This window comes from Podarcis melisellensis (assembly GCF_964234715.1).
Source record: "Podarcis melisellensis genome assembly, chromosome: 14".
Lineage (NCBI taxonomy): Eukaryota > Metazoa > Chordata > Lepidosauria > Squamata > Lacertidae > Podarcis > Podarcis melisellensis.
This window is the reverse complement of record NC_138546.1, coordinates 28,484,230-28,509,942: the sequence shown is the minus strand read 5'-3', so window position 1 is coordinate 28,509,942 and position 25,713 is coordinate 28,484,230. Positions and strand designations below refer to the sequence as shown.

Sequence of the window (25,713 nt, the reverse complement as noted above, 5' to 3'; positions counted from 1 at the left end):
TGTTAGATTAAACTCAAGCAATCCACAGCAGAAATTCAGAATAATAGCAGCAGCCAGCAGGCTGCCTTTGCTAATGAAGTTGCTATTTTTCGGCTGGGAGTCAGCCATATACTTCAAATGCAGGTGGTGCAATAAAAGTTTATCTGGCACTCGTGCATGACAAAACTGCCCCCCAAAATAGACTTTTGTGATAAAGAAAGTGATAGTAAAATGCACTGGACAGGTAAGACTTGCTTAACGAAACATCATCTAACCTCCCAGCAAACACATCAGAATGGAGTGTTGGATAAACAGATCATTTGGAAGCATTGGAGCCAACTCATAGGGGCCGAGCTTCCTTCAGGGCCCCCAATAAAATATTTGAGGAGGCCAGGCTCCACCAAGTTCACAGGCATTGGCATTCAAATGGTGTATGCATGCTGTGTTTTGTTATGTGGGGCAGGGCTTACCTGGGGGCCCTCAATATTTAAGTTGGCACCCCTGCATGGAAGTGACCAGAAACTCCTCCCAACTACAGAAGTGATTGCCGTTTCTATTTAAACCCGCTTATTTTTCCTCACAAATGGGCATAATGTTGACTACTGATTTCATATAACAGGTTTGGGGCATCTGTGGTCCTCTAGTTGTTTGCTAGACTACAACTCCCATCATCTCTGGCCATTTGCTGTGCTGGCTGGCATGGATTGGCATTGTAGTTCAACAACTGAAGGTCCCCACTTCCTGTTGTAGAGGAACCTTTTTTCCTATGAAAGGCTGCTGACTTACAAGAAGAGTCAGTTAGCTGACCTACAAATTCCCTAGGCTAGCTAGGTATAGCATGGGCCCAACAATTCTGCTTCAGGCCTCAAAACAAGAGTGATGGGGCACATGTTAACTCTTGATCCATAAGCTTTCCTATTTCTATTTTCGGGAAGTAATGTAAGACTTGTGGACCAAACTCATCCCTACAGACTTATCCCCTGTGCTCTATTTAGTTAAGCACAAGGTGCGCTTAACTGGCACTGGCTTCTTTGACTAGAGCTGGGGAAATTCTAAGCTGAAATCTCAAACTCAGCCACAGAGCTCACTGGGTGACCTTGAGCCATTTGCTGTCTCTTGGTCTCCCTCATAGTATAGTTGTAAGTATTGACGGGGAGGGGGGGGTCACGGAAGAGCCCATAGATGCTGCCTTGATTTCCTTGGGGGATATGTGGGGTGGAAATGGAGTGAATACCGTATTTTTTGCTCTATAAGACTCACTTTTTCCCTCCTAAAAAGTAAGGGGAAATGTGTGTGCGTCTTATGGAGCGAATGCAGGCTGCACAGCTGTCTCAGAAGCCAGAACAGCAAGACGGATTGCTGCTTTCACTGCGCAGCGATCCCTCTTGCTGTTCTGGCTTCTGAGATTCAGAATATTTTCTTGCTTGTTTTCCTCCTCCAAAAACTAGGTGCGTCTTGTGGTCTGGTGCGTCTTATAAAGCGAAAAATACGGTACATTTAATTGGCATTTCTGTGTTCTGCAAACAAGGGAAGAAGTTCGCAAGAGCAGTATGGCAGGAATGAAAACACACACACAGTTGCAGAGCAAATACAGAAATAAATATCATTGTTCACATTTACAGAGTCTTACAGTTACTGTAGATTCAATATGAAGGAATAGCTTCCTTTTTATTTATCATTTGTTAATGGGGCTGCCAAAGCCACTTATCAGAAAAAGAATTTATGTACATTTTTTAAAAAATATTCGATATAGCTTCTTCCACCCTTGCAGAGAACATTTTTTTACAGTTTTAAACATTCTTCTGAAAAACAAGATCATAATTACATAGATTAGGTGTTAACTCTTCAGCTGCATTTGGTCAGAGACTCTTAAAATGCAACCTTCCTCAAAGAGGGAATCTTCAGTACTGGTATTGATTAAATACAGTAAGTTCTAAAATTTCAAAGAAAGGATTTGCCGGTGATGCAGAATTTGGGCTGAAGCATATGGGCTGAGGCTAGCTTACCTGCAAATATTCATTCCCTTTTTAAGAGGTATGCAAAATTTAATCTAGGTGGAAGGAAGTGGTGGGGGGATTGGAGCACATCAGTGAGAAAAGGGCCTTCTTGTTGGTGCATCCTCGTCTGTTCTGCATACACTCTCTTCTTTTTTTATTATTTTTTTATTGAATTTATATACTGTCTCCTCAGACAGTTCTTCACTGAGAGGTGGGCAGCCAATGTCGTTTTATCAGATGTTCTAACCAAGTGCTTGCTATTTATCTTGTTAAGTATTTCACTGCATTCCTAGGATGAGATCTGAATGTTAGTAAAAGGTGTTGAAGGACTCAAGGAACTTCATATGGGTAGAGGCTTCCCCACATAAATCAGCGTTTTAAAAAAATACTGTACTATCGTCCATGTGATGCTGTCCCCAGAATTGATGTGTGTGCACGCTGGCAAGGACCCTTTGAGCCCCATGGAGCTGTTGGGTTGCGTTGGATTATAAGATCTTACTGGGTTCTTTGAGGAACTCTGACAAAGGGGGTGCCTTTCCCCCTAATCTGACCAACACGGCTTTCGCTTGACCTTCTTACCCCTACCCTCCCTCTAAGAGGGCTCACCGGGTACCTGTTTGGCACATTGCGCAGGGATTGGAACAAGCTTTGCTGTTGCGCGTCTCTCTCTTGACAGTTGAAAGTGAGCGCTATGCCTACGTTGGTCTTCATAATTCTCGAGGAACCGTCAGATGTTCCGTCGAAGCACCTTCCCAGAGCTATCTCCTTGGCTGTCCTGGGATCCTGGTCTGTAACTGTGTAGATCCCATAGTTGTGACCAAGAGGGTCAAGAGGCGCCAACATGGTGTACTGACTGGAGTCGTTGTTGACCGCAACGGGAAGGTGGTTCACCAGATACTCGTGAAGTGTGCTGCTGACACTCTCCCGGTAGCAGTTCCCTTGTGGGATGATTTTCACCAGTGTCCGATCAACACGTTCCTGGTCATACAACATGCCGCTGCACTTGAATTCCAGGCACGCTGCTGAAATGTTGGGTCGCTCTTGGTCACGGATACTACGGACATCTCTGATTCCGTACAGCTGGCCAACTGTCCGTGGGTGCGTGCCCCCCATGTTGCGAGACCTCACATTCACCTCCAGAGGCCCATTGATCCTCACCTTGACGTAGCAAGCCCTAAATTCCATTGGCTTAGGCCACCAGGCCAAGTAGTCTTCTGTCCAGTTCATGGGGTCATCCTCGTTGAAAGGAACTGTGTTGTAGTCATACCTGTCTCCTTCTACCCTGTAAAACCTGAAGTGAGCGGCACTATGTGGAGCCACTTCACATTCTCGAAGTTTCTCATAAGGGTATATGGGGCCATTGCTCTCTTCGGCAGCGTTCGGAGTGGGCTTCGCCACGCTGATGCTGAAAGCGGTCTTCTTCACGTTACGATCCACGTGGTCCGTCCGCCGGTACTTCAGCTTATTGAGATACGGCTGCGGGACTCCAACAGCAGTAGGACTAAGCCTTGGAGATGAGGGGACAGCTTCAAGCTCCTCCTCTCCGAGGCTCGCCATGATGTAAGCGCTGTAGGCATCTGGGTTTTGGTCATCGCAGAAAGCGGGCACACAAACGCCATTGGAGCCAGTGACAGCGCTGTCAAAGCGGCCCCATGCTCTAGGATTGGTTGAGTAGCCTGGTGTGGGCTCCATGTTGATAACGGAAACCACCACCCCCGTTATTTGTTCACTGGGCATGTACCTTTCGCTTCTGTAAGTGCGCACCTTGATATAGCACCGCCTGCTCTCTGGGACGTCAAGGTTGAAAAGCCTCCTTTCTCTTATCTCCATGTTGCCTACCAGAAATGTCCGTTCTTCTCGCTTGCTGCGCCTTCTCTGGTCAAGCTGGAAGTCTCCTTCTTCTTCCCATAAGCCTGTCTGGGGGTTCAGAGACCACAGCTTCATTCCCTTCAGATGTTCTGGCATCCTCACCTGAGCGGAGTCTAGGCGGACTTTCACTTTCCCTGCGTTGAGGGTTTCGGCGGAGGTTTCATCCGTGAAATCCATGGAAAACATGCCATACGTCCGCAGAGGGAGCATGTCGCCTTCGTCGTCTACAAAGTTCAAGTCGCTTTGTGCTATGGCTGCACTAGAGACATTCCTTGGGTCCAAGAAGGTCACACTGGCTTTCACCTTCCCAGCATAGAGTTCTCCATTCTGTCTATAGAACGTATTGGGCGGAATTTCCAGTTCGGCTATCGGGTCGTCTTCCTCCATAACTCCCAGAGGTATCACGCTGGTCTCTGTCGACTCCAGCGTGACGGGCGGATTCTTCCTTAACATCTTGATCTCGTGGAAGACAGTTCCGCCGTTTTTGTTGAAAGGCAGCACCTTGGTTGTGTTCACAAACTTCTGAAGGCGATCAACAAACGTGAGGACCAGCCTCTCTGTGTTGGGGGGCACTTGAATGGAGAAGGTTCCCTTATAGCCGGTCATGCTCACCCTGTTATTCCCCATGTATATATGGCCAAACCTCATGGGCTCTTGCGTGTCGGAAGCCACGGCTCTTCCGCGCACCGTCACCTTGGCTTCAACGCACTTCTGACAGCTGCACCTCACATTCACTTTGATGGGAAGTGTGTACCCAGAACAGGCTAATTCTCGTGTCTCCATTCTGGAGACCCCACAGCAGTAAGCGGCAAGGTCTTTGCAGCGGAGGCCGTTATCCAACATCCCAAAGCAGGCACTGGATGGGCATCTGCCAACGTCATAGTAGAAGGAGCCTGTTGAGTTTTGGAAGCAGTCGTGTGGCAGCCGGATGAGATAGCTCTCGGGCCTTGGGTTGCAAGGAGCTACATTCTTTGCTGTTGAAATAGATTTCATATGTTAGTTTCTTGTGCAGCCATTTCTGTGAGAATTCAGGGACTTTCCTTATGCAGGAATGTTGTTCAAGCCAAAAAGTGAGAGTTCTGAACCCATGTAACTAAGGGCCTAATAACACAGGATACTAATGACATGGGTTTCCATTGAGTGAAGAACTTTTCTCTGGAAAGTAGCTAGCAATGGGGGAGAGTCATCGAATTGTAAGGCTGGAAGGGACCCCAAAGGTCATTTAAACCACCCCCCTTCCAATGCAGGAATGTGCAGCTGCAATCCATATGGGGATCGAATCTTGGCGTTATAAACACCACATTCTTACCAACAGAGCTAAGCTGGTGAAATTCAATTCAGTTTGCATTTAAAGGCAAATCTGCGTAATTCACACTCTCCAAATGATAAGCAAACCCAAACAGCACTTCTTCAAAATTCACGCTTTTCTGAAATTTGCAGTTCTCTAGCCACGTAATGTGTACAAAAAAATGCACCAGCTAGGAGAAAATGCACACATTTGTCAAAATTGTAATACACTATATATTAGGCAAATTGCATACAAAAATGTGTGCATTAGGAAAAAGCTGCATAAAAATGATGGATTTTCATGAGCTTGCTGTTGTTGTTTCCAAGCAAAGTACAGTGGTACCTCAGGTTAAGTACTTAATTCATTCTGGAGGTCTGTACTTAACCTGAAACTGTTCTTAACCTGAAGCACCACTTTAGCTAATGGGGCCTCCTGCTGCTGCTGCGCCGCCAGAGCACGATTTCTGTTCTCATCCTGAAGCAAAGTTCTTAACCCGAGGTAATATTTCTGGGTTAGCGGAGTCTGTAAACTGAAGCGTATGTAACCTGAAGCGTATGTAACCCGAGGTACCACTGTAATGTGGAAATGCTGGAGAATTGAACTTAAGGTTGGGAAAATGAGAAACTGAAATTTGACAGCTTCACCAATCCTTGCAAGAAGCCAAATGGCACGAGAGGTAGAGGGGGATTTTTTTACATTTTCCTATGTAATTAGCAGCCATGGGGGGCCCCCAGCCTAGCTCAAAAGATTAAGAGCCCCTATACCTCCCAAACCAGGGTCCCAATCCAAGCTGAGTCTCCTATGCTGGCAATTTGTAAGAAGAAGAGGAATCCTGCACTCAAGCTGTGTGATTAACATCATGTATATAGTTAAATCACGATACGTTGTCTAGACTGATTCCTGGACATTATAGATGGAGAGAACAGCTGGCCCATCATGAGTGCAGCTTCGCAGCCAGATTACAAAGGGGGCACTTGCTTCAGCTCTGTTTGCCATGGGGCCTAGCTGCTGTGGTGCCATAGAACTCCAACTTGCCTCCTTCCCTCCTGTTTCTAAATGTTTCATTTGTTCCACGTTCAGCTAAGCAACAGTTTTTACCATACGGATGCCGGGTATAAAATACAGGCAGAATATTTGCAGCTGCATACCTTTAAAAACACACACAAAAAAACTGGTGCATTTTGAGGTGGCACTTCTTTTGTATTTTGCAAAAAATAAATTTTGCTAAAAGATAAATAGATGCCAAAATACATTTTTTAAAAAATATTGTTTAGGATATGCATTTGGAAATGCATACACTAAGATAAAATAATGTTGTATAGATATTTTTAAAAACGGCAACAACGTGTGGAAGGGGGAATTGAACAGACTTCTGCATGAACATATGTGAAATCAACACAAACTAGAGAAATCCACCCATCCTTGCTTGCCTCATGAAGGCAATTTCCGTTGCTTGAATTTATTTATTTATCTCATAAAATGTATATACAGTGGTACCATGGTAGTCAAACATCCGAAGTTCCTGCAGGCAATCGGAAGCTGCGCCTTGGTTTTCAAACTGTTTCGAGAGTCAAACCGACTCCCGAAGCGGATTAAATTTGAGAACCAAAGTACAATTGTACTGCTTAATTGGGGGGGAGACACCCTCCAAGCAGTCCACTCCCACTTCCACTCTGTGATGTGGGTGTGCACTGGGACTGCCCCACTTGCTTCCATACACTATAAGTAAGGAATAGCAAAGACTTGAAGACAACCACCACTTCTGCCTCCCTGCCCCTCCAAAAATGGTTTCTCACCTGTTATGGAAAGTGTGGCTGCTCGGGACTTCACAGATCCTGCATCATTGCTGGTCTTGCAAAAATACTCTCCAGCTTGGTCCATTTTCAAGTTCTTTATCACCAGGTTGCTTTTGTACTTATAGAGTGAAGGGTCTAGCAAGGTTTCGTTATGGTACCTGTAGTATTTTCAGAAAGGGAAGACTCAAGGCTTAGAAGCAAAGAGATATATTTTTTCTACCTCTCTTTGCTTTTGTGGATTTTCCAGGTCTGCTGTCTTGATATTTTATCCCCTTTCCCCACCCTGGAAATGAAAAGCTAATGGGAGATCTGTGATAAAAGTTTATTGAATCAATAGCAGCCCCGTACTCGGCGTTGCTCAGGATTGCCAAAAAGATCAGTGCAGTTTTGAAAGTTTCAGGCTGCTATTGTGATTCAAAATGGCGTCCAATTGCATCCAAACATAAAAAGCTGCTTCCTTATCTGAGGAACCATTGTGCAAAATTTGGTTAGGGTGTCTTAAGCAGTAGCCCTATGAATAGCGAACAAACAAAACAACGTTCCAAAATATATAGTAGATAAATAATGTGAAGAAATTAGCAGTATATCTCTAAGAACCAAGTTTGTTTGTTTGGACTGGTCAGTGCAACAGTTTATAACCTTCCAACTTGTAGATGAGTTTGCCTATCTCTTCCTATCCATTTTCCTTTTGTGCTGTGTTTTTGTTTTTTCATAAGCCTTTTAACTGAATTGCAAGCCACTCTGCAAGTCTCTCTCTCTTTTTTGCTGAAGAGCAGGATTAAAAATTGGGACGCGGGTGGTGCTGTGGGTAAAAGCCTCAGCGCCTAGGGCTTGCCAATCGAAAGGTCGGCGGTTCGAATCCCCGCGGTGGGGTGCGCACCTGTTGCTCGGTCCCAGTGCCTGCCAACCTGGCAGTTCAAAAGCACCCCTGGGTGCAAGTAGATAAATAGGGACCGCTTACTGCCGGGAAGGTAAACGGTGTTTCCGTGTGCTGTGCTGGCTCGCCAGATGCAGCTTTGTCATGCTGGCCACGTGACCCGGAAGTGTCTCCGGACTGCGCTGGCCCCCGGCCTCTTAAGTGAGATGGGCGCACAACCCTAGAGTCTGTCAAGACTGGCCCGTACAGGCAGGGGTACCTTTACCTTTACCTTTAGGATTAAAAACTGTCATTGTCAATAAATATTGTGGTTGGTATTCAGCTAGGCTTTACTCAGACTAAACCCATTGAAATGAACGGAACTGAGTTAGATACCTTAATTTTAGTGGTCTACTCTGATTAGATCTTGGTTGAACACCACCCTATTTAAAGAATTGTTTATTCCAGTGCTATTAGGAGACTTCATACGTTCTGGGCTCACAATTTCTCCCCTCCAAAAGCTTTCCCATCTGCAGTTTTCCACACGGGCAATTACTCTTTTGACTACACACGTCAGAAGCACTAGGGCGGGTAGCAGCTAATGTTGACCTTTTCCACGCTGCTTTGTGTTCCTTTAACAGCCCCAAAACCATGTTGGGGCTTCACAACATTCAATTCCATGTAATATAAAAGGTGCCGCTTCACGTGGTTACATTTGCTGCTTTAGAACAAAACTAATGTCTGTGGGAGCTTAATGAAATAAAGACTGTGGCATTAGTGTAATGACTTAATTATAGCTTTATGCAGTTTTTATAACCTATTAAGGAACACACTTTGCCTGTGTGAACTTTAAGGACTTACCAAAAGTATCGGTCAGGTACCGGGTCTCCAACAGCCTGACAACAGAAAGAAACACTTTGTCCCTCTCTCCTGGCTTTGCTCTCGGGATGCGTCACCATGTACGGTTTTTCTGGGGGCAGAAAATATTCCTCACTGAGTTGGCTTACATAGCTGGATTTACCATTTCCTGTGTTTGATCCAGACCTGGAGAACCTCAGGCCTGCCAGCCTAATTAAACCCACAAGGCCATTTCCTCCCAAAGTACAGCCACCTGCTCCACCCTCGATGTCATATGTGAGCTCAGGTGTGTGGCAGGTAACAAGAGTGTGGCTTCCATCCCTTTGAACAGTTTGCACTGAAGTTGCTTGTTAACAGGCTTTGTTTACCTGCTCTTTCCAAGTGGATGTGGACTGATGAGGAACGTCCGGAACTCTCGGGGACGATGACCAAAGCTGTTTTGTAATTTGGCTTTTTGATCTGCAAGGCGGTTTTGCCATCAAGGCACACGCCAGGAACCTGAAACTCTCCATTCCTGTCAGTCACTGTCAATAGTTTTGTCGGCTTGGTTTGCAAGGAGACGGCTGCACCGACTGCAGGGCCACCACCTTGCAAGGAGACTTTGCCATGAAGCAGGTGTTCCTCGCACATGCAAGTGTCACATTCAGCATTCACATGGCCCATGGAGCAGGTCATGTTGCAAACTGCGGGATGGAGAAAACAGCCGGTTATGACACATCACATCATTTTTTATTTGACTATGTACACAGCTTGCACACAGAACACAGTACTCCCCAAAGAATGCTGGGAAGTGTAGTTTGTTAAGGCTGCTTGGCATTGCAGCTCTGTGAGAGGTGAACTACAGCTCCCAAGATTCTTTGGGGGACCTCATGTGCTTTAAATGTATGGTGTGTACACGGTCTTCTCTGAAACCAGCACAATTAAGAGTTGTATCCAATGAAGTTACAGACCTACTTAAATTATGGATCTAAGTTAGGTGTGTCCATTAATTTCAGTAAGTCTACTCTAAGTATGACTGGTGTTGGAGACAACCCCAAAAGAAGGAAGAAAAGAATTATCCTAATAAACACATTTTTACTTGCAGTTTTCTGACTAATGTACACATTTTTGCAAGGATTGTAAAAATGTGTTTTACTAATGTGTTCATTTTTACACACACTTTCCGCTAATATTTGCATTTGATGCCATGAGTGCTGGAAAGAAGACTGCTCTCTGCTACAGGGCTCACTTCCACCTGGCCCATTATTATTAACAGTCACTGGAGAACCACACTGTAAAATTCAGACAAGTGTGAATTTTGGGTGGCTATATTTTGGTACTCATATTATTTGAGAAGTGAGAATTTGATAGATTCCCCTTTAAAAGTGAACTGAATTGAATTTCTCTCCCATCCCTAGACAGAGCTGAAAGGACCACAGTCACCACCAGCCTTTCCTCCAAAATCCACATTTAGGCAATGCCTTTGTTAGCAGTAGTATAGTGGAAAATTCAGATGTGCAGGGTCCTTCCATGACAAACACTGCCACACCTCCTCATAGCCATGCCCCCTTCTAAGACCATACAAAATTCCAAGAATATGGCTATAATTCTACAACCACAATAATATTTGTTGTTGTTGTTACAACAATCAATGCAGATCTCCATTGGTTGCATTTCAGCAAGATCTATTTTCTGTGGACATAACATGGGCAAATGATTTGAAGTCCTCCAATATATTCTTTCTGTGTGACTTATTTATGTTTCCTTGAAGTTCCATTGTATATAACAGAACTTGCATACCATTCCCTTGAAACGGAAGCACCTTGCGTTTTCAGTGTTCATAAATGCTTAGCTTTGGAACATACAGAACAATGGCTCCTCAGTGATCTTACCACTCTCTTTCTCCAAAGTGACCCTTGGAGCCAATCCTCAGTGGCTGACTCACCTCCTTTCACTCTGATTGGCTCCAATCAGCAGAAAGGGTGGGAAGACTTCATCTCAGTGGCCAAGAAGCTCCCCTTTCATGCTGATTGGTTGACCCCAGTATGCTGGAGGGAGGGACCCTTCTGGGACCCAGTTGCAGAAATAGCAATGGGTCTTCAGCCCCAGACCAAAACACCTCTTGTTGGTTAGGGACCAACCAAACTCTCACAAAATTGTGACAAGCTTTTGAGTTCTCTTCATCAAGCAAGATGCTACACAAGGCATTGCGGGGGCAAGAGTTTGAGGTATTGGGGTGGGAATATGCAAGTACAGTTCACCTACAACACAGTCTTCGAATTTTATTGGGGGCACCTGAGCAAGGAGGTCCAGGACAGCGTCGTCCTTCCTCGCTCATTTCTTTGCAGTGTGGCTCCTGAAGGCTTTCCGCGAGACAGGTCCTGGTCCGAGTCTGGACACCATCCTGTTCACATTTTCCAGAACATTCGCTCCACGTTGACCACGAAGACCATAACATTTTGGAATCTTGAGGTAAGGAGTCTGGCAACAAGCATTCTGAGTGAGTAAATGTTTTTATAAGACTGTTTGTGCAATTATTGTTTTAAGGGGAAATACTAGGAGAATCCAGTCTGCCTTAAAGCATCCTGGATTGCTTAAACTAAAAGCCTAAAACTAGCCTATCTTTGCTTCCCTTTTAAGTTGCAAAGGGATGACACTCTGCTGAACTCACAAATGTGAGGAAGGAAGGATAATATCTAATAAATATAGCCTCTCCTAACATCTATTCAGGGATACGGGTGGCGCTATGGGTTAAACCACAGAGCCTAGGACTTGCCAATAAGAAGGTCGGCAGTTCGAATCCCCGCGACGGGGTGAGCTCCCGTTGCTTGGTCCCTGCTCTTGCCCACCTAGCAGTTTGAAAGCACGTCAAAGTGCAACTAGATAAATAGGTACCGCTCCAGTGGGAAGGTAAACGGCGTTTCCGTGCCAGAAGTGGCTTAGTCATGCTGGCCACATGACCCGGAAGCTGTATGCCGGCTCCCTCGGCCAATAAAGTGAGATGAGCGCTGCAACCCCAGAGTCAGCCATGACTGGACCTAATGGTCAGGGGTCCCTTTACCTTTTAGCATCTATTCACACCCCAACCTAAAAGAGGATTAGGCAAATTCCTGGAGGGTAAGGCTAATGGTGGCTATGTTCTGCCTCTACTGTTGAATACCAGTTGTTGGGAATCACAAGCGGGGAGAATGATGTTGCAGCCAGTTCCTGCTTGTGGGCCTCTGGTTGGTCACTGTGAGAACAGGATGTTGGACTACATGGATGTCTAGCCTGATCCAGTGACCAGGCCCTTCTTATCTGGTGAGCACTTACCTATGGGGCACAGGAAACGCACAGCATAATTCAAGCATGTTTGCCCTGCAGGCTGCTCCTTGTTCAGGCACCAGAATCCTTCCTGGGCGTTGGAGTGAACCACCTGGCCTGTGCTGGCGGCAGGGATCCAGTCTGTTGTTCGGGCTTCAACGCGGATGGGCCTGGGACACAACCTGTCCCGATAGTAGAAGCGGATGGCATCTGTGCGTTCGTAATCCCCATTGCCTCCAGGGTGGTCAATGTTAAACCAAGTGGTCCATCTCACATTGCCTGGATAACAGAGAAGGATGCAGGGTGCCTCTCACTTACCTGGAAACCTTCTTATCTTCCATCAGTTTTATTGTTTAGAATTAAGAAACCCCCGAGCTTAGCATGAGTATTAAGATGGAAAACATGATTTGGAAAAGACACTGATGGGAGGACCATAGCTAAGTGCTGAGACATCTGCTTTGCATGCAGAAGGTCCCAGGTTCCATTTCTGACCTCTCCAGATAGGGCGGGAAATGTCCTCTGCCTGAAATCCTGGAGAACCACTGCTAGTCAGTGCAGACAATACTCAGTGCAGATGGACCGATGGTCAGGCTTCATAAGCCAGCTTGCTTGGTTCCTCCACTTGCTCTTAGACATATTCAGAATCACTTTACACAGTGAAAGTGGTGTTGTATACTGACGAAGAGACTGATCTATGGATCAGAAAGTCCCTGGTTTGAACCTCGCTTGCGACATAGACCCTGTTGGTAAGCCACTCTCTTTCACTCTCTGCCCCACAATCCTCAATTTTTATTTTATTTCCGTATTTTTCGCTCTATAAGACGGAAAACAAGAAAAAAAAATATTCTGAATCTCAGAAGCCAGAACAGAAAGAGGGATTGCTACGCAGTGAAAGCAGCAATCCCTCTTGCTATTCTGGCTTCTGAGATAGCTGCGCAGCCTGCATTCGCTCCATAAGACGCACACACATTTCCCCTTACTTTTTAGGAGGGCAAAAGTGAGTCTTATAGAGCAAAAATATGCTATATAGCATTTGATTACTTTAAAAAAACAACCCACAACCTCACAGCCGTTTACAAAAAAGAATAAAACAACTAAACTACCTGTAAAACACAGTTAAAAACAACAATTTAAAACCTCTGAAAACAGTGTTTCCCAAACTTGGGTCTCCAGCTGCTTTTGGACTACAATCCCCATTATCCCTTGCTAGCAAGACCAGTGGTTAGGAATGATGGGAACCGTAGTCCAAAGGCAGCTGCTACTCTAAAAATAAATAACATCAACGATAAGCTAAAAACCAGGTTAAAGCACATCAACATTACAGTGGTACCTCCGGTTACGAACTTAATTCATTCCGGAGGTCCGTTCTGAAGCCGAAAACGTTCTTAACATGAGGCACGCTTTCGCTAATGGGGCCTCCCTCTGCCGCCGCACCACCGGCGTGCGACTTGCGCTCGCATCCTGAGGCAAAGTTCGCAACTAGAGGCATCTACTTCCAGGTTAGCGGAGCTCGTTACCCAAAGCATTCGTAAGGAGGATGGTACGTAACACGAGGTTCCACCGTACACATATATGGAAAGGCTTGCCTAATCAAAAATTTTTTAGCAGGCATCTAAAAGAGCACAGTGAAGGTACCTGCCAGATGTCAATAAGCAGGGAGTTCCAACTTTCTGGGTGCAGGGAAATGAGAGCAATTACCATGGCTAACTTTTGACCTATGCTCACCCCCCACCAAACCTTTTTGTACCTACTGAATGCTTGACTAAGGTGGGCTTTGGGCATGATCTGGAAAGGCTCCCTTTCTGTTCTCATGGGGAATAAATGGACCAGGTGCTGCCACCGCCAGTCCAGCATATACTGCCTGAGGAGGCTGCCTTCTCTGCCTATTGGCAGGACCGGCCTTGAAATGGGCTGCTGTTCTATGTTTGACTTTCGCTGTCCAACAAACGCAGCCAGACCGATTCTCTTTTGCTGCTCGCCAAAAGTTGTTCAGCAGTGGCAGGACTTACTTAGTATGTTTTCCATTACTGAAGAAAGTCGTGGAGACAAACTGGTTGGATCTGTTGTAAATTAAATCATTTTCTTTTTTTAAAGGAATGGCAAAGTCTGAGACATCCTCCCTCTTTCCTAAAACAAAACTACTAGAGATGGGAAATGACTTACTGTCTGGACCGCGTTTGATCAGAGGGTTGTACAGTTTCTGTCCTGGCTTGATCCTGCTGACAGATTGCTTTAGAACTCGCTCGCCTCAGGGAGAGAAAAGTCAGGAGAAAAACATAATCAAACCAGCTGGAGAAAATAACATATTGAAGTGATAACAGTAGCATAAATTCTATTATATACCCAACTATTAGTTTCTAGAGAATACATACTGGGAGTCCTCAATGCTCCTTGTGATGCTGGAATTTTGTAAATGCATGTCCACTTCAATTCCTGATGTGTAGGGACACTGTGGTTACTCAGTGTAGGAATGGATGAACCTTTCAAATTTTGGTTTCTCAAAGTTTCTCATTTTTTTCCAGCCTTAAGTTCAGGTCTCTAAGTTTCCACATTAGTTTGCAATGTTTTGTTTCATGTCCTGATGAAAATTCACCAGCATTTTAATACCAGTCTCTCCTAATGTACATATTTGTAGGTGCAATCTCTCCTTATATACACATTTTTGCAAAGCAATGTTCCCTAGTATAATACCTAAGGCTCAGGCTGTATAGCTCAGTTGGTTAGAGGTTGGTGCTGATAACGCCAAGGTTGCAGGTTTGATTCCCATATTGGAGAGCTTTATATTCCTGCATTGCAGGGGGTTGGACTAGATGATCCATGGGGTCCCTTCCAACTCTACAATGCTATGATTTTAGTATGATTTTTCTGCTCACTATAATATAAACATTATGTGCACACCCTGCCCTAGCATGTTCACATTTGTACACATCCTGTGGCTGGAGAATTACACTGCAAAACTGGGAGAAGCGCAAATTTTGGTTCACGGATTGTTTCAGAAAGTTCATGCAGGTTTCCCTTGAAATGCAACCTGAATAAAATTTCTTTCCAGCCCTGCTAAGGATCCCTTGTATATGTCCATAGGTTCACATATTCCAAAGCATCCTAAATAGGTTCTGGGACTCAGCCCTGCCTCGAACAGAGCCTTAGTTAGAGCCAGAAAGAGCCAGAAAACGACTCCCTTAATATAATGGCATCAGTGCACAGGCTTCTTTATAGAGAACATGGAAAGGGGTTTTTTTTGGGGGGGGGGGTTCCTGCCTGAAAGTGCTCACTGTCTCGGATCTCAATTTTTGTTGCTCATGTTACTCTCTAAACAGAAGGGGAAACAACAGGATATGGGGGAAATGGAGAGAAATATTTGACCCACTAGACCAGGGGTCAGCAAGGTTTATCTTGCCTGGGCCGGATCAGTTCAACGGAGATCCCTCCATGTGCCAGATTGTGCATGTGTGTGAGTGATTTTTGGCATCTGCGCATGAGCAGACACATAGGTTTAGTGCAGCGCGCAAGCGGGCATCTCAGTTCAGGGATGGCTCATGGGCCGGTCAAATGACCTCCTCGGGCCACTTCCGGCCCATGGGCCTTAGGTTGCTGACCCCTGCTCTAGATTCAACTAGCCATTCAGATTAAATTTAACATTTAAACGTTTTCCATTCTGTTCTAACCAAAAGTGGCTTATGGCACAAAACAGCAGAAGTATAGTGGTACCTTGGTAGTTGAATGGCTTGGCTCCTGGGCAAATTGGCTCCAGAACACCACAAACCTGGAAGTGAGTGTTCCTGTTTGCGAACGTTTTTTGGTAGCCGAACATCCGATGCGGCTTCCAATTGACTGCAGGGAGCTCCTGCAGTCAATTGGAAACCGCACCTTGGTTTTCGAACGGTTTCGAGAATCGAATGGACTCCCGGAACAGATTACGTTTGAGAAAACCAAGGTACCACTGTACGATCTAAGATATTAAAATGACATGTTCAATATAGCCATATCAATAATATATTCCAGCTGCTGCTCCTCTTCCTGTCCTCCACACAGCAGAGTCTCTGAGATGCCAACCCAGATCCTTCAAAGGACAACCCCAAAGTGCTGTCCTCCCATGACCTCCACCCAGAGGCAGTACCTGCCCCCCCCCCGGCACCAGGACTTCACATTTGTGGTGTTCTTCTGGCCCTTCCGGGCCCTGCCTGGCCTACAAAGGTGACACTGCAGGTGCTAGGGTGGAAAGATTGTCCCATCCCCTGCCCCAGTTCTGCTGCCATCTCTGCAGCCTTATTGGCCACAGTGCTGGGCAGCCTCACAGTTGTAACAACAGCTGCCAAGTGGAGCTCTCTGCATCCCTGCACCCCCCAAATAGATGTGCGTGCAAAGGAGAGGCGAGGGGGTGCATGTGAGCATTTGGCAACGTGGTGCAAGAGCAAAATTGTATAGTCTGCTGCAGACCTTTTCCCAATTTTTTTGTGCTATACAAGACATTAGGCATTAAGGGGAGGAAGGGAAACAACTCCCAGACTCTAAAAGGAAGCCAGATGACGATTTGAATGAAAATGAAAAATCCAGAAAGTTAAGAGAGGAAATGACTGGCTGATACAACCTCCCTTTGTGGTTCTGTAGGCTCGGCTTGCTTGTCGCTGCACAGACTTGGCTGAAGCTAAACTCCTCTTCTAATTCCTTCCTGTGGAGGTAGAGCATGGCTTGTTGGCCAAGTCCCTGGCACTGCTTGCCCTTAACTGCAAGGAAGGATGTGATCCCATTGCCAGCACTGAAGAAAGGACTTTGGAGCAGTGTGGTGTAGTGGTTAGGGTCATGGGACTTGTGAGAGCAGAGGCCAAACCCTCCATCAGCCACAAAGCTTGCTGAGCGACCTTAGGTCAGCCACTATCTCTTCTCTTCGCCTCGCCTACCTCACAGGGTTCTTGGGAGGATAAAATGGAGAAGGAGGAGAACCACCTTGAGCTCCTTAGAGGAAAGGTGAGGTGAAAATGTGATTTGAAAATAATATCATAGATGACCTATTTACTGAGTGTTCATCCTGATTTGTTTTCTTGATTACTCAGAGGGTTACACAATAGCGTGAAGTGCATCTCACACAATTATTATTATCATCATTTATTAGATTTAGATATCGTCCTTCATCACAAGATCTTAGGGTGGTTCACAAGATTAAAAGTACAAGGTAAAAGCACAATTAATAGTTAAAACAAAGACAACAAAATAATACTCCCCTCCCACGAACACATTTAAAAGGCTGGTGTTAATCAGCCAAAGGCCTGGTTGAACAGGACCTTTTTTGCCTGTCGCCTAAAGATATACAGTGAAGGCAACAGATGAATACACTGTCCTTGCATAGCAATGAACCTGAAGTCCCGTCTGCATTGTATGTTGAAAGCAATTTAACATGTCTTGTCCCAAAATGTTCTGGGAGCTGTAGTTTGTTAGGGGTGCTGGGAGTTGTTAAGAGACACCCCCTATTCCCCTCACAGAGCCACAATTTCCAGAGTTCGCTGGGAAAGGGGATTGCTTAAAACCATTCTGGGAATTGTAGCAGCCAGCACCCTGTACACCCAGGATTCTTTTGGGAAAGCCACGGCGGTTTAAAGTGCTGTCAACACACAATGTAGATGGGACCTCTGGTTCATTGCTATGCGGGGGGCAGCGCCTCTGTGTGAGATGCGTTTTCAAAAGAACAAATGTTCGCGGTGCCTGCCGTTGGTGCAGTGGTTCATTTTATGGCAGCCGACCCAGCCTGTGGGGCAAGAGAGCAGCTGGTTTGAGGATTGGAAACAAAAGGTTTTGTGTCTGTTCCCTGTCAAATTCGGTTTCCACTCGAGTGTGCCAAGCGGCAGCTGTCTGCGCAGGCTGTCAAGCAGAGCCTCTTGCAGAGTTGAAACCACGACAAACCCGCCTCCCGCCCCCACTTGAATGCATCCTCCGCTGAGATGGCAAGCAAGATTATTGGGGCAGGCAGGGGAGGCCAGAAATTCAGCACACAGAGAAGCAATCGCCCCGTCCTATTCCCAGCGTAACTCCATCAAGGCCGGTCCTACTGTTAGGCAAAGTGAGGCAACTGCCTCAGGTCGCAGATCTGGAAGTGGGGGCAGCTTTCCTAACCCACCCACCACAGCCATTCCCAAGGAGAAGGCAGGTGTGTGTAAGCAAAAGACAAGCAAATCTGTCTGTTTGGGTTTCTCACATTCTCACCCCCCCCCCCCAGTCTTGAGTTCCGTTCTCTCCACATCAGTGTTTTGCTTGGGGGATTTAAGTCCTCATGGGTAAGTCACAGGGATGTCAACTTGAATAGAATTTTGAGGGGGGAGACACGGCACACATACACCATTTGAACGGAAAACGCCCCCAGCCCCCACAAATATTATATGGGGTGGGTGAAGGGACCTTGGCTCCTATGATCTCCCAGCCTAACCTACCTCACAGGGTTGCTGTGAGATAAAAATGGAGACGACGAGAACCATGTATGCTTGAGCTCCTTAGGTGGCATATAAATGCGACAAGTAAGTAAGCATGTAAATAAATAAAGTATAAAGAAATTGAATGTGAAAATAATTTAACAGTGTCCCCCCTTACATTTAGGCTGTGCATACACAATACATTTAAAATCCCCCCTCAAAGAACCCCAGGAACTGTAATTTGCTAAGGGTACTGGGAATTATAGATCCTTGAGGGTCAAACTACACTTCCCAGGATTCATGGGGGGAGGGCTTTAAGTATGTTGAGGTGGCTAAGGAGTACCTTTTATCGGTCTGCACTCCACAGCCTTCCCAGGTATTTCCTGAAAATCCCATGGCATCCTGGGCTGGGAATTCCTACTCCCTGCTGGGCACCTTTTTTTGTTCTCAAGTAACACATTTACTTTTTCACTTTTGAAGAAATCCCTGCAGAATTTTATTTTAAGGCACAAGGAAGGACTTTCCTTAAAAGCAAGGTCTGCAAGCACACCAATCTCTGGTCCTTGGCAAACAAGTCTCCCTGGCCTCCTGTGCAACAGTTTGCCCCCTGAGGCAACTCCTCCCTTGGGGCTTAGAAGCAGAGACAGCCAGGGAGGCTGCAAAGTGTGAGAGAAATGTTTACTGGGAAGAAAAACACATGCCATCCTTGGCCACCTGCAAGGCCAGGCCACTTCGCCACTTGAGGCAAAACAGAAAATGGCACCTCCCTCCACCCCCTGCCGCACTTCCATCGCTGCCTTAGGCAAGTGGAGACAGCCAGGGGAAGCCTTGGCATGTTGAAGGAGGTGGGGCAGATACAGGAAGGAGCAAGTGGGGTAGCAGCAAAGGGGGCACAGAGTGGCATGCTCCTTGGGGGCTGGATCTGTCACAGCTCCCAGCCGTCCCCAGCCTGCTACCTCAGGTGACTGCCTCATGAGCCTCATGGGCAGGTCAGCCTGGTCACCTGGCAACATTAAGGTAAGCTCGATACTTCACAGCCACCAAAGTTATAAAAAAATTCTCAAATGCCCTGTGAATGAGGTGCAAAAAAGCAGAAGCATCGTTCCTTCAGGAAATTTGAGAGCAAGTTTTGGCCCAGCACAATTCTCGGTGGACCTTTAGTCTGACCCAACAGAGCTTTTTCTGATGGTTCTTCCAGGGCATGCAAAAGCTGCATGAAGAAGACCCTTCTTAGACCTGGATAGCTAAAACAAAATAAAATAATAATAATTTCATCTTTGATGCTCACCGAAAATGCCTGCCACTCCGAGAAGGATGAAGGAAGCCAGGAGGCATCGCTGTATTGCAGCCATCCTCCAGGGACAGAACTGGTTCCTTGTGGGAGCTGAGTCCCAGTCAGATTGAATGCATTCAGGTGGTGCCCCTCTGGTCTGAGTGGACGTTTAATCTTCCTGCATGGAACAACTGGGGAAGAAGGAGGACATGTCTATCAACAGGAGCCTGACCTTGAGACTCTTGAGATTTTGCAGGGATCTGCTTGGCCACTGAAAAAACAGGAGGCTGGACGAGATGGGCCATTGGCCCAATCCAACAGGCCCTTCTTACGTTCTACAAAGTTAATAGATTTGATTACTGTAATTTGGGTAAATTCATGTCAGTGGATCTATTTTGATTAGAATTTAGTTGGATACAGCTGTGATGGGTAAACGCCCCGGAAAGCGTGGGATGAATGGAAGGATTAACGAGAAGACGTATAAACACTCCACCCACAAATAAGGATGAACGGAGGGTGATTGCCGCACGTCGTATAACCACACGCCCCCCCTAAACAAATTAGAGTTAAAGCTCAATAAAGACCAAAGTCTAACCTCCATGTAAGCTTTGTGTAAGCAAATCTGGATGAATGCTCAATAAACAGGGCTTCTAATGGAGCACCCGAAATAAAAACACCCATGCCCTCTTAGGCTGTTCTCTCGGGACAGTGACGTCATCACCAGAGAGGGTCTGTTCCCTTAGCATCTTGGCCAGGGAGGACGCAGCAGACTGAACTTTTAGGAAGTTGGCTCTCCTTGCTCTAACTTATTGGAAAATCGAGTGGATGTTTCCCCTCTCCGCCCCCCGCCCTGAAACTCCTGGCATAACGTCTCAAGTATAACAAGAGGGAAGCGTGTAGCAGAGACAGTATTCATATCTGTCTATCCACTTAAGCTTCCACACTAAATCTGTTCTGCAGATGATGGCTTCTTGCAATCTCATTGGAGGCCCCCTTTTAAAAGGATTAAACGCCCCCAGAACCGAAATGATTCAAGAATGCTGAAATAACCAAGCTTGGCCCCGGCATATCCATCCTGTAACACAATCCTCCCTCCTGAGATTGGAACATCCTCCGAGACATATGCTAAGGAAAATAAAGAGCCAGTTTCGCTCGCAAATCAGATAGGAATGTAGCCAGAAATGACGAGGAAGTGTAAACCCTTTCCCCAGGGCCCTCAGACACAGATGTGTACATGCACATGCTTCATGTTTTGATTTGCACTGAGAGAATATACAAATTATTTTACAAGTTTCTAGTCCTGTTGGTGTTGGGATTCTTTTAAAAAAATAAAATGTCTGTTAAAAGGTAAAGGGACCCCTGACCATTAGGTCCAGTCGTGGCTGACTCTCGGGTTGCAGCACTCAATCCCCTTTTTTTCTTTTAACTTACTTTCCCGACTTCCTCATACCTCCCCTCTCTGTATTCCAATTTCTATTTTATTAGTTCAGCAAATCCTTTCCCTTAATTTTCGTTTAATTTTTTGCCCTCCTTTTCTTATTACTTATCCATTCCAGCTAGAAACCACATAATTTCTAAACCAACGTCATTCTAACATTCATTAATTTTGCAATGTTTCTTGAGATAGTCCTTAAATTTCTTCCAATCTTCTTCCGCTGTCTCTCTCCCCTGGTCCCGGATTCTGCCAGTCATTTCTGCCAGCCCATATAGTTTATCACCTTCATCTGCCATTCTTCCAAGGTGGGTAGATCTTGTGTCTTCCAATACTTTGCGATGAGTATTCTTGCTGCTGTTGTGGCATACATAAAAAATGTTCTATCCTTCTTTAGCACCAATTGGCCGACAATACCCAAGAGAAAGGCCTCTGGTTTCTTCAGAAAGGTATATTTAAATACCTTTTTCAGTTCATTATATATCATTTCCCAGAACGCCTTAATCTTTGGGCACGTCCACCAAAGGTGAAAGAAAGTACCTTGGCTCTGTGGTTTAATCCATAGCACCACCCACGTCCCTAAAATGTCTGTTACTAAGTACTGAATCCTCTTTCACCCGAACAAAATAGAATATGAGATTGTCCAAGCAGCTAGGCAAGGAAGGAGTCTAGCAGGAACTGAATTCCTAACCCCCAGCCACCAGAATTCCTACTGAAACTCCACTGTGAAGAGTTTCACTAGGCACTGCCCTCATGCCTTCAAGCCTATCATGATGTTCACAAGGTCTAGAAACTTTGATAGTTTAAAACTGACATTATAAGGAGTTTTAATACTGTGTCAGTGCCACGTCAAGAGTTGTGTGCATTTGCTGGGAATCCCTATGCAGAATGCAAACCGTCCTAGTAGAATCCTTGCAGCAGGCAACATATTAAGATTAGGGTTGCAATAAAACCTTGCTCAAATCCAACCTTTGGTCAGGTTTTCAAAATTCAAATCCAAAGTTAGAAATACGTTTTAGGGGCACTTTGGAAAATGCTTCTTGCCATTTGTTTATTTATCTGTTTAAAAGATCTCTATCTCACTCTTCATTAAAATAATCCCAGAGCAGTGTGCAATATAATCCAAAAGTATATAAACCAGCGAATCGTTTAAAAATCGTTTGCTGACCTGGTGCCCCAACCAACATTATAAGGCAAAACATTTGGAGGAGTCCAGGTTGGAGACAGCTGAGTTAAATAAAGCATCGTCACCAACAACGCAAGTCACAAAAGACCTCAGCCATAAAACTGTCCCAAAGGAAATGGAACTTCTTGATGTTCTTAACTCTTGTAAATAAGCTTAACTTTCCAGCACTGCCATGCGATTAGGGCTGGGTGAATGTATCAATTTCACCTTTTTCTCAGTTTCTCATTTTCTTGATTTTAAGTACAGTTCTGCACATTTCCACATTAGTTTGTGATTAATGGAAAAAAAAGGTTCTCATGAAATTCATCAGTGTTTTTGCAAAGCAATTTTCTCTGACATACTGCATTGTTGTATGTTATTTTCACTAGCGCAGTTATATGCACACTTTACCTCAGTCTATGTATTTTTGTACACCTTAGTTGGCTAGAGGACAACATTGCAAATTTCAGAGAAGTGCAAATTTCGAAGGATGCCCGTGTTTCCATTCTCGTATTGTTTCGGAAAGAGTGAATCAAATAGGTTTGACTTTAAACAAGCATAAATTTGAATTTCTCCCCCAAATCCCTACATGCGTCACCCTGTGTTTTTTAGAAATCTTGAAATAGAACATCATATATAATTGGGAACACTTCCAGACAACCTAAGCATTCATCTTGATTTGTTTGCACTAAGTTTGTGGGTGGTACGACTTTGTGTCAAGCAATTGTCATCCCGTACATTCCAGTGCATTTCACCATCACTTTGGGGGCACAGCAGGTTTTGTTATGCAAGAGCTTTGGATCAGCTTTAACTGCAACCACCCAAATTTGCTGGTATGTGATTAAATCTCACCCGAAAATAGTGACAGCCTGGAAGGGCCCACGGTTTTGTTTTGTTGCAAACAGATGAAATGGAGGAGAATATGCTATTGCAATTGCCTCCCACACATCTCCTTCAGATCCCTCTAAAGTAAATATGTTTGTTTAGGGAATCCATCTGAAGTCTAAAGAAGGTCTGCCCAAGATGTAAACAAAACAGAGTTTAGACGGTTGAATGAAAAAGTGATTTCTTTCTTTCTTTCTTTCTTTCTTTCTTTCTCTCTCTCTCTCTCTCTCTCTCTCTCTCTCTCTCTCTCTCTCTCTCTTTCTTTCTTTCTTTTTCAAAACTCTTGTTCACATTTGCCAATACATTTCATTTCAATGCAATTAAATAAAGCCTGAACTTTTTTTCTTTTTGCAGGGGTGTGTGTGTGCGGGAATCATCCATTCCAAGCAAAGCAAAAGGACTCCATATCATATTAGGCACATCCATCCATTTCTCCGCCAGATTAGAAGCTCTTAATGCTGCCTGGATCACGGCGGTGGCTCTTTATTGAACATCTTTGAAAACTAACGCTCCCCTCCTTTTTCAAATTCTGAATGTTGAGTGATAGCTGGAGAAAAATCGGGAGGAATTTATCCAAGTCCTGAATTCTCTGACCTAATGGTGTGAATAAATTAGGGGCAATCTGTCCTAAATCAGAGGTTCTGTCCTGGCTGGCGTGGTCCCTTCAACTTTCCCAGTCGTTGCAACGTGATGAACCTGCCTTGCAAATCCACTGTTTTCACACTGCAGAACAATTTGTCCTCTGCTTCTCTGACACAACTGCCTCTTATAAGCTTCTAACTTGCTACTTAACCAAGCATTCAACAGTGGTTCCATGGTTAAAAACAACACATTTTATCTGTTTAGGATATGTATAACCCATTCTTAAAGAAACTTCCCACTTATCAAGATAAATTAAAGCACAGTCTAAATCAAGCGAATAAAATTTCGGGTTCCTACCCCTCCCTCTATTTCTTCATGTTGTATGTAATTGACCTTTGCATATAACAGCATATAAAGTCAACCTCACACCATTTTAAAAAATGGACTTAATGATGGAGAAGCTCAAATTTTGTTCCGCCTAGTCAATCTCTAAGAAGTTTGAGATGCTTAAAGAAATAAGTGTTGCAGCTTACCCCAGGCTCCCAGTTCTTTGCGTCTTCTGGACTCCTGTCTAAATACATCCGCTCTGAGTGTTTTCCAACGGCTGGGGTCTCTTATATAGCCTTGTGTAGAGCTTAGGGGGTGGCATTGAGCCACACAGATGGAAAACCTGCTCTGACAGCAAGGAAACCAGAGACTTTTAAAATCCCTTTAAAGGAGGAGATGCAAACTTTTTCTGGATGATCAGGGAAAAAAATGTAACGGCCAGCAGGCTAAGTGGCAGTGCCCTGGAACACACACATGTGTTGAATAACTTGTAAAATCACCTTATTCTGAGGTCCTAGTTCTGAACCACTGGGATCAGTGGGGCCAGCTCCAAAGGGTGGTATGTTTGGGTATTTGCTGGGCCCCCAAGCCCATCGCCCCAATGATGTTGCCCTCATGTCTTATGGAGCACCCCAAAATGTCAGCATCAACATGAGACAGTTGGGTTTGCACACCCTCCTTCTTTCAGGTTATTCCCCACCCACCCACCCACAGATGGAAAATGCACCCCAAAAGTCTGCACCACATTTTGCATTTGTGGCAGAGGTTTAGCACTTAGGCTGCAGTCAAATGTTTTATAAAAATTAGAAATCTCTCTGTTCAACTGCAAAGCTTTTCTGTTTCTTTGTTTCTATTCTATTCTATTATTGTCCACAGCTCAGAGTTAAGCATCCAGGACTTCTGTTTCTCTTTTCCTGCATATTCTATCACCTGTACATGTTTGCAAAAATTATTTTGATCAGGATCACTCCTAGGAATGGGGAAGGGATTTATTCAGGCAACTTTTCACAGCAATCCAGTGCTCCCAAAGCTACCTGCAGATCAGAACACAACTCACAGTCAGATACTACAAGATCTGCAATAGAGTTTGGGTTGTAATCCAACTCTGTTTTATTAAGAGTAAATCCACTGAAATTAGTGGATCTAAGTTAGTTGTATTCATTCATTTTAATGGGTCTATTTTGAGTAGGATTAGCATTGGGTACAACCTTTTCTGTGCACAGAAAATGCATATTTTATGAATGAATGCACTGGAAAGCATCAAAACATTTCTCTTCTATATTTTGAGCATGTATTTTGTGGAAAAGTGAACGCAAAGTGCAAACTATTCAAATGTGGGCTTCCACTAGCCATTGTTTTCCCCCAGGTTGCTAGCACCCATCTGTCTTGAGAGACAATGGAGTGTGCTTCTGGGGGTGAAGCCAAACTACTGTACAGTGGTACCTCAGGTTAAGAACTTAATTCGTTCCGGAGGTCCATTCTTAACCTGAAACTGTTCTTAACTTGAAGCACCACTTTAGCTAATGGGGCCTCCTGCTGCCGCCACGCTGCCGGAGCACGATTTCTGTTCTCATCCTCAAGCAAAGTTCTTAACTTTGTTTCTGGCTTAGTGGAGTCTGTAACCTGAAGCATCTGTAACCTGAAGCATCTGTAACCTGAGGTACCACTGTATTAGCAGCACCAAAGCCCAAGCAGTGTGTATGGAGCCCTGGGCTGCCCAGAAGAC

At 45.0% G+C, this 25,713-nt stretch overlaps 1 protein-coding gene across 2 annotated transcripts; it reads right to left on the bottom strand.

Moving 5' to 3' along the window:
* Nucleotides 1-1,594: 1,594 nt before the first annotated feature.
* Nucleotides 1,595-24,330, bottom strand: CILP (cartilage intermediate layer protein). 2 transcript variants are annotated; one of them, XM_081888421.1, is made up of 9 exons: nucleotides 24,194-24,330; nucleotides 19,612-19,787; nucleotides 14,089-14,172; nucleotides 11,935-12,204; nucleotides 10,918-11,103; nucleotides 9,012-9,326; nucleotides 8,647-8,755; nucleotides 6,930-7,087; nucleotides 1,595-4,819 (listed from the first exon to the last, which is right to left on the bottom strand). In XM_081888421.1, the coding sequence occupies exons 2-9, from the start codon at nucleotides 19,673-19,675 to the stop codon at nucleotides 2,472-2,474; spliced, it is 3,534 nt and encodes a 1,177-aa protein (XP_081744547.1). In that variant the 5' UTR covers nucleotides 19,676-19,787; nucleotides 24,194-24,330; the 3' UTR covers nucleotides 1,595-2,471. The 2 variants fall into 2 exon arrangements, with proteins under 2 accessions (XP_081744547.1, XP_081744548.1); XM_081888422.1 differs by lacking the exon at nucleotides 24,194-24,330 and adding an exon at nucleotides 20,192-20,248.
* Between the last annotated feature and the right edge of the window lie 1,383 nt (nucleotides 24,331-25,713).